Source organism: Aythya marila (genome assembly GCF_965140915.1).
Source record: "Aythya marila genome assembly, chromosome: 18".
Taxonomy (NCBI): Eukaryota; Metazoa; Chordata; class Aves; order Anseriformes; family Anatidae; genus Aythya; species Aythya marila.
The window spans coordinates 12760360-12768797 of record NC_139059.1 but is presented as its reverse complement, the minus strand read 5'-3'; the positions used below and the strand labels follow the sequence as shown (position 1 = coordinate 12768797).

The 8438-nt window shown below is 45.1% G+C and overlaps 1 protein-coding gene across 1 annotated transcript in view; it reads right to left on the bottom strand.

The window, feature by feature from the left end:
• Positions 1–1694: 1694 nt before the first annotated feature.
• Positions 1695–8438, bottom strand: part of LOC309885067 (myosin-13-like) — a gene marked incomplete at both ends in the record, with an annotated part of 38565 nt that continues 31821 nt past the window's right edge. Inside the window, 8 exons of the mRNA XM_082774614.1 lie at positions 1695–1827; positions 3752–3813; positions 4425–4559; positions 4960–5055; positions 5155–5259; positions 6715–6885; positions 7982–8107; positions 8192–8395. Of these exons, the coding sequence (XP_082630740.1) occupies positions 1695–1827; positions 3752–3813; positions 4425–4559; positions 4960–5055; positions 5155–5259; positions 6715–6885; positions 7982–8107; positions 8192–8395 (1032 nt within the window). The remainder of the gene's footprint in view (positions 1828–3751; positions 3814–4424; positions 4560–4959; positions 5056–5154; positions 5260–6714; positions 6886–7981; positions 8108–8191; positions 8396–8438) is intronic.

Genomic DNA, 8438 nt, shown 5'->3' with positions numbered 1-8438 from the left:
AAGCAGCTTGATAAAGACCTGGGCAATGGAGGCCTGGAACGGCCCTTTCTTTTTCAGTGTGTGGACCGTACTCACCACAGAGGGTGCCAAAACACAGTGTATCAGAGTGGCACTTTGAGGTGAGAGTACAATCCCACCATGTTACAGAAGTCTGAAATTGGTGGAGGGAAACCAAGACCGTGGCAAGGGACGGGGCTACTTCGGAAGGCTCCTAGGTCAGGCTGAGAACTCAGATGTGGCCCTGCTCCAGCACCACCCTGGGAAGAGGTTTCTGGCTGATGTTTCTAAACCTTGAACATGGAGACTCCGACTAGAGTTCAGTGGGTGACGCCCCTCAGGCTCTGGGCCTGCACCTCGGGACACACGAGCTTGCTCGTCTTTGGAAGAGAAACCAGGGCTGAGGAGCTGCGACACTGCGTACGGTGAAAGCACTTCTCCCCCTAAGGGCGGAAAGAGAAGGAACGTTCCCTGCCGCAACGCCTCCGTCAGCAGCGAACAGGGTGGGACGGCCCCCACCCGCCACCGGCCCCGGCGCGGCGAGGAAGCGCCCTCTGCAGGCGCCGCCAGCCCCCGCAGGCTGGGTTTCCGCGACCGGGCGGCGGCACGGCCCCCCCGACCCTGGCCTCCTGGGAGCTCCTGCTGCGGCCCCACGGCGCGCCGGGGCTTCCCAGCGCTGCGGGAGAGCGCTGGCGCCGGGCTACCCCGCTCCGCGGTCTGGGTGGGTGGGCTCGGCGGGGTTCTCGTGGAAGCTGCGCCAGCCATGCGGCTTCCTACCCCCACGGCGCTCCGTGCGGCGTAGCCCCCCTTCCCTCCCTCCTTGGACGCTCACGGCACGGCCTTCCTGCCCCACGCAGGCAGCATGGAGCAGACCGCCTTATTTTCCCTTTCTTCCCACAAGTAGGTCTCTACACCACAGGAAACAGCGTATGCAGCAAATTGCCACACATCCCTTAGACACCGCAGATCCTCACACATGCACTGTAATGGAGCAGAGGCTCTACCCTTTCCTACAGGACTGTGTCAGGGACTGCTAAGGCAGACAGAAGAATGCAGCAGTTCATAAGTGCTTGTGATATATGGAGTTATAATTTGTGCCAAGAAGATAGTTGATATTAATAAAGAAGGGGGAGATGTAGGAGTGTTGCCATGGGGGTCAACAAGCCCCATGGTTGATGATAACATCAGACTCTTAACGATGAGGCCATCAGGAATGTAGAGTTTAGAGGGAACAAAGAAGGATGATTCAGGAGACTCCATGCAGTCTCAGGTTGCTGTTCTCCAGCTGTTAAGGCATGGAAGTTGCTGGGTGTTTGCTAGTTGGTGGGCAAAGTTGTTTGACCAATGAGAAGTTGCTTTGAAAAGGACTGCTGCGGGGCAAAAGGTATGAGAGGGGAACCTGTCCTCAAGATGAAAAGGCAACACGATATAATGAAGTTATGTCATCAATAAAGAAGTAGAAAAAAAAGGAACGAATTGAGATGGGGAAGATGCTAAAACTTATCTGAATTAATATTTAGCTACATATATGGTAAAATATCCTAATTATCTGGGATGTAGATGAGAACCTTATGAGAAGCATATGTAAAAAGGAAGATATCGTTCAAGACCAATGGATTAGGGAAGGACGAACAACTCATTAGGGAAGAATGAACAACTTGTTGGCAGGAAACAAGGCAAAGATAAACAAAAAACTTCTAAATACTGTCCAACAGAAGGTCAATGTCCAGAAAGGTAAAAAGTTTAACCTCCTCTTCCTTGTTGCCTTCATCCTGAAAGACCCCTGCCCACAACCACCAGGCTACATTGCGCAGGCGCAACCAGGAGGAGCTAAGGGCGGGGAGTATAGAAATGAGTACTTGGAAGAGGTCTGCCTTTTCGGGGGAAATAATGAATATGCATTACAGCTCATGTAATATGTAACAGTATTCATGTATAAAGTTGTGAGAGATGACCAGGCAGGCGTGCACCTTTTTGAGGGAAGCTATTCCCAGTGTGCCTGGTGCACCACAATAAAGTATACCTACTTTACAACCCTATGGTTGTGGAGTTTTCCGCACGTCAGGATAGGGACAGGCTAATAGGACAGGGACCAGGACAGGAACATTGATCCCCTAAATAAGATAAGTTCAGCCAAACTCAGCAAACCGCTCAAAGAAGCTTGTATAGAAAGTCGCTGGAAATAGGCGCACCGGAGCTGGAAAGAAGCTCAAGCTGAGAGAAGCGAACCTGCGCACACAACTGCCCCTTGGTGGTAAGCAGTTACGCATTATGGAGAATCATATGTCCTTAGAAACAAAGACTGTCATGGTAACCTTACAGCTTATTCCCTTTATTAACTGTGATAAATTAGTAGGCGTTTGTTCATTTTTCTTTGAGAATTTAAAGAATCTACTGAGGAGATAAGGTTTCACAAATCACGGCATTGAAACATGGGGACAAAGCAAGACATCCTGTTTTGCCCCCACCTGAACACAAGCGTTGTGCATGATCACCGGAGGAAGAATAACGACCCCCAACAACAGACTGTGCAATCTCAGGACAGGTCTCGACAAGCCAACAGGTCTCGACAAGTCTCGACAAGCCGGAACTTCAATGCTATAAAACAGCGACACTGGAAAGGGGAAGTTGCGTGCCGTGGTGGAGCGGAGACTCCCCAGCCTCCCAGAGCTGTTTTGCTTGTGTCTGCTTACTTGATTAATAAAATAATTTCAATAGACCAGTAAATTGTGTGGTCTAACTTATAACATTAACAATGAGACAGTTTATGATTGTGAAACATGGGACCAAATTGAGGTCAAGGTGTGGGACTCTGCTACTAAAAATGACAAGGTTGCAGTGGGATTGCTCGGCACCTGGCGAGCAGTCTCTGAGGCCTTACAGAGCCATGTGGGACCATAGTCAGAAACGTGGGGTTTGCCGGATAGTGAGGGAGCTGCGGGCTCATCCACCCATCCTTCTACACCATTGCCCCCCCCCCCCCCCCCCCCGCCACTACTGCCATCACAGGCCTTTGCTGTTATGCCCCCTGGTGACCTGGATGTGCCTTTTTACCCAGGCCGTATTGGCCTTGAAAAGGAGATGGATATGTTTCCCTTCAATCCGGAAAGAATGGGATACATAAGACTTGAAGGCTGAGTTGCTTAACAACTTGAAGCGAGACATATTGTTCCCATGACTAGCCCTGGAATTCTCCAGTGTTTGTAATCAAGAAAAGGAATGGAAAATTGAGACTGCTATATGATCTGAGAGAAATTAATGAAGTCATGGAAGACATGGGAGCACTTCAACCAGGATTACCAACTCCAACTATGCTCCCCCAGTCATAGACATTAAGAGTAATAGAATTAAAGGATTGTTTGTTAAACACTTGCCTTTTAAAACTTTGCCATGTTTATGTTTCAATTGATACCTTTTCTGATTGTACATATGTATAGGTGTACTTGGGTTTAATATGTAAAAGCAATGATATGTATATTTAGAAAGTTCGATGTTAGTGTATGCGTGTTGGTAGAGTGTAGACTCCCTGCGCACCCAGCACCCCAGCACTGTTTACTTGCCCTTTAAATATTACTAAATTCAGATTGATAACATGCTGATATTGTTCCAACCTTATGGAGAGATGTTTGCTGACTTCCCTCCCTCCTTCCTCCCCCCTCCCCCCCTTCTTTTTTCTTCTGTTCTTCTGTTTAATTGTTATCTAAGCATGAAAGTTGAAAACATGGAGGACAAATGAGGTTTCTGTGCCCATTACCTTGGGAATCCTTTTCCCTGCATCGGATGTAATCCATACTTGGGTAACTGCTGCCCTACTTGCTGTAAGCGTTTACACTCAATCTCATTACAAATGAGATAGCCCTTACAGTCACCAGTGTGCCATGCAGGTTTGTTTTTATTTCTCACATCTACTTAGGGTTGACTAAGAATGTAGAGGCCAAACAGCAGTTACATGCATACCTACTGATTAGAAGCAGGTAATGAATATTTGTTGTATGCATAGAAGTCTCTAGTGTCAGGAAGCCTGCAGCAGCTCTGGTCATGGACCTCATTCTTCTGATTTCTAAATGTTAAATAAATAAATAAATATGCAGGTTACTGGGGGTAATTGAATTATTTGTGGGGTTGTTACAGGTCTGTGGCTATTGCACATGTTATGCCATATTACTGGCAAAGAAATATTATCTCCCAATTCTGCTGAAAGACCTGGGTTCTTACAGTAGATTATATGTGATATATACATGTATCTTGGGAGGCACCAACAGGATTTTCAAAAAACACTGATTTTGAATAAGTGCCAACTCTGTCCTTCCTTCATGATGACAATCCAGTGCAAAAGTGTGAAAAAGACCGCTGCCAGGTGTTTGAGCAGAGATCTTTGTGGCACTTGGTGAATAAGAAGGGTCCTTCTCTGCAGCCCTTGAACTTACCTGTCTTCCAATATCACAGCTTTTGGCTCGCAGTTTGTTAACTAGAATTTCAGCAATATCAGCTTGTTCTTCAGCCTCTTCCAACTTGTGCTGGGTCTTGCGGCATCGACAGAGATTAGCGTTTGCCTGTGCTTCCTGAAATCATGGTGCCATCAGTGACATGCACACAATCTGTCATCACCCTGTTCCACTTAACACCCTGCACCTGCTCCATAGTAATGTAACCTAGTACAGTTAGCCTCACAGCTCTATCCTTGCAGTGCCAGAACTCAGTGCATTTGTACTACTTACAGGAACATGAGTACTGGGAAAACTGGCTGGTGTGACTCCAAAAGTGTAACAACTCCACGATAATTACAGCTGTGCCTGCTCTGTTGTAAGCCAAAACTCTTTAAAATATAGGGAATATTCAAAGGTAATGGCCACCACTGTCCCATCAAACTGAGTATTCACTTATTTTAATGAACCTGGGAGACCAGACTTTTCAGAAATATCCACCCAGGACCCACAAAGATTTAAAGAGTCCTGCACTCACAGCTTCCTCAGCCTGTTTCTTGTATACTTTCACTTTTAACTGCAGCTTGTCCACCAGTTCCTGAAGCTGGGAAATATTTTTCTTATCCTCTTCAGACTGTGAGAAGTGAAAATAAAGTCATCCTGGAAAGATGGACCAACGTGATGCACTTAGAATACAAGAAAGATACAGAATAGAGCAGAGGATTTGAAATACCTGGTAAGTGAGCTCCTTCAGTCTTCGTTCATACTTGCGAGCAACTTTCACTGACTCTATTCCTCGTTTCTGCTCAATATCAAGCTCATTTTCTAGCTCATGAATCTGAAACAGAGTATCATGATAAAGACAGCAAGCTGCCAAGAAGGGCTGCTGACATCATTGTAGGATCCAGGGTTTTGCAGACTAAGGGCTGCAGAGCAAGTGGCAGTGCAGAGCAGCTTCCTGCAGCTCCTTCTTGGACTAGCTAAAACCCATTCACCATGCTACATTAGTAGTGACATGGTGTGTGACGCCACAGTTACTTATACAAAGAACTTTGCTGTGTGTAGCTGGGGCAACTTTAACAAAAATCAGGCTTAAATCTGTCAGGGAGGAGGAAACTGAAACAGTGAAGGGAGGGTTGTTCTGCAGTGTATGCAAGTCAAATTTGGACACCAATTGTTTTATTTTTTCAGTGGATATTTCCTTCCATGACCAAAAGCACCTAACTCCCAGTCAATTGTGCTATATCTTGTAACAGGAATAGATTGAGTGCAGTAAGTGGATCAGGCAAATGTTCCATCTAGCCTAGTGCTCTGTCTCTGGGAGTGGCAATAGCAGATGCTATCTAGGGATGGCATGGAAACCTGGCCACTGTCTACTTCCCTCACACTTGTCTAGCTTTCACTGTCATTAGATTAGGAGTTTCAGTTGACATATCTGTGCCTGTTCCCTTAAGTGTCTGTTTATAAACAGCTGATCCCTAATCCCTTTTTGAACCTTCCACCACTGCCTCTACAGTCTTCTGTGACAGCAGTTTCCAGAATTTCACTGCCCAGTCTGTATAGTACTTTCTTGTATCTGCTTTAATGTGACCTCCAGGCAAAGATCTTCTCTGTATGATTTGTCCTTCTAATATTGTGCATTTTGATGACTAACCTTCACGAATGCATCTAGTTTACTACTTTCATGATTCTGTAAACTTTGATCACATCCTTCTCATCCATCTCTACTCCAAACTGAAGAGTCCTAGCCTTGTTTGTCCCTCATCATAAGGCTTCACCCCCTCATCTGCCATTTCCTGGAAGGTTCTCTAACTGGTGGGTTCTTCTTGAGATGCAGAGACCAAACTACCTGTAGTACATATAATATAGTGGCAAATAATGCTCTCTCTCTATCTCTGGTCTCAGTGTCCTTCCTAATAAAGGCTAACTATTTTTTTTTTTTTTTTGGCTTTTTGCTTCTACTGCACATTGAGCAGTTTCTGAGACCTGTCATGGATTGAGATCTCTTCTTACTGTAACTGCCAGTTCCAAACTTGTCCCCATGTAAGTATGTTTTAAATTATTTTTCCCTAGGAGTATGCCTACACTGGTGTTCATCTGCCACCATCTTTGCCCACTTATTCAGGTTTTATGAGGTTGTTCTCAAGTTCCTTACATGCAGTGCAGCATTTGACTATTCAATGTCAAATTCATCAAACCTGCTGGAAATCCCTACTGTAACATTCCCAAGGGATTCCAGCAGCCAAAGATCAACTCAGGACCCTGAAACTGTGTACCCCAGTTTCTCCCATACCTTTGCCTCTAGTTTCTGAAGTTGCTTCTTTCCACCCTTCAGTGCCAGCTGCTCAGCCTCATCCAGACGGTGCTGCAGGTCCTTCACCATTTGTTCCAGATTCTTCTTCATCCTCTCCAGGTGGGCGCTGGTGTCCTGCTCCTTCTTCAGCTCTTCTGCCATCATGGCTGCCTGGTTATAGTACAGAGTTATATCTTCACATCACTAGCAGTTCCGTGCTCCCGTTGGGAGCAATGAACAATGACCAGCTTCATATTGGTGTTTGGATCTCTACATTCTCAGTCAGTGTCTATGGCTGTGCTAAGGGTCTGTCATATAAGAATGATCACCATTTGTTGGTATTTCTACAGGTACTCTGCCTTGGAGTATGGGCAGGGTTGATGACAACAACAACAACAACATCCAAATGACTCAGGATCCAAAGTTTAAAAGCATCTCTGCTAAACTAAATGATTTTAAATATCTGGTTGTTTGGTGCTTAAGTTTCAGAGTCAGACTCCTTAGCAGTGTTTATCAATTAAATGACTCTGAATGTCTCCTAGTAACAATGAAAAGCTTGTGCCTGTTGAACTCTTCAGAATCCTGAATAGCTATCACCACGGTTTCATAAAAAGGACAGAGAAGCTATAGGGGAACCTGCAGCATGGCTGCTGAGGGGGAACCAGAACTAAACACAGTACTTCAGACCCAAGCGTGTCATGATGTGTTGCAATAGTGTAACAATTTTCTGTTTCATCTTCATACACCATTTCTGGATAGTTCTAACATTTGTTTCTTCTGATACTGTGGAACAATTTCCTTGTTTAAATAAAGCATTTCTATTCTCCCTTTTTATTTTCTGTATCTCTTGCATAGAGAAGCACATATGATTTTAGTCTCAGTTCCTGTTTTCTGCTGTATCTAAATAGGACTTGGTTTGGGCTATTCTTCCCATTTCAATTTTGCCATCATTTGTTTTTTGCTTTCTATCTACCCTGGAAGTCAAAGTGAGTACCCACAAAGTAGGTATTAAAAAGAGGAGACACGGTTCTTTTTCAAAACAGACTGGTAACAGAACATGAGTACATGACCTAGACTGAATGGTTCTTCCATGACAAGCAGTAGAGCAGAGGCTGTGCAAGGCCCAAGTAGGAGGGATTGTGTGTCACTGATATTTTCTGTTCCTAAGTTGAATAATCAATTCTCCCCCGCCTAATGGCTATCTTTCTAAAGTATAAATGTGACTGGAGTAGTATAAAATGGAAGAAAGGGAAGCAGGAGAACTCACATCTATAATTGCTTTTTTTGCTTTCTCCTCTGCATTTCTGGCTTCCTGAATGATCTGTTCAACTTCATTCTGTAAATAAGTAATGTCTGCTTCCAGTCTCTTCTTGGTGTTGAGGAGGCTTGTGTTCTGTTGGGACAGTCCAAAGACAGCTCATTTCCATACCATTTCATGCCAGACCAACATGCCTATTACAAAGGAGATACCAAATACCTGAGAGTGGAGAATCTGCACTCGCTCACTGGCATCTATCAGCTCCTGCTCAGAAACTTTCCAGACTCGCTCTGTCTGCTCCAGGGCAGCTCTCATCTCCTCAAGTTCTGTTGTCATCAGGTTGTTCCTACGCTCTATCATAGCAAGCTGCTCCTTCAGGTCATTATTCTCTCTCAAAGCATCATCCAAATGGAGCTGGGAATCCTTTGAAATTGAAAGCACCATGAGATTCAGAGGCAAGCAGAGT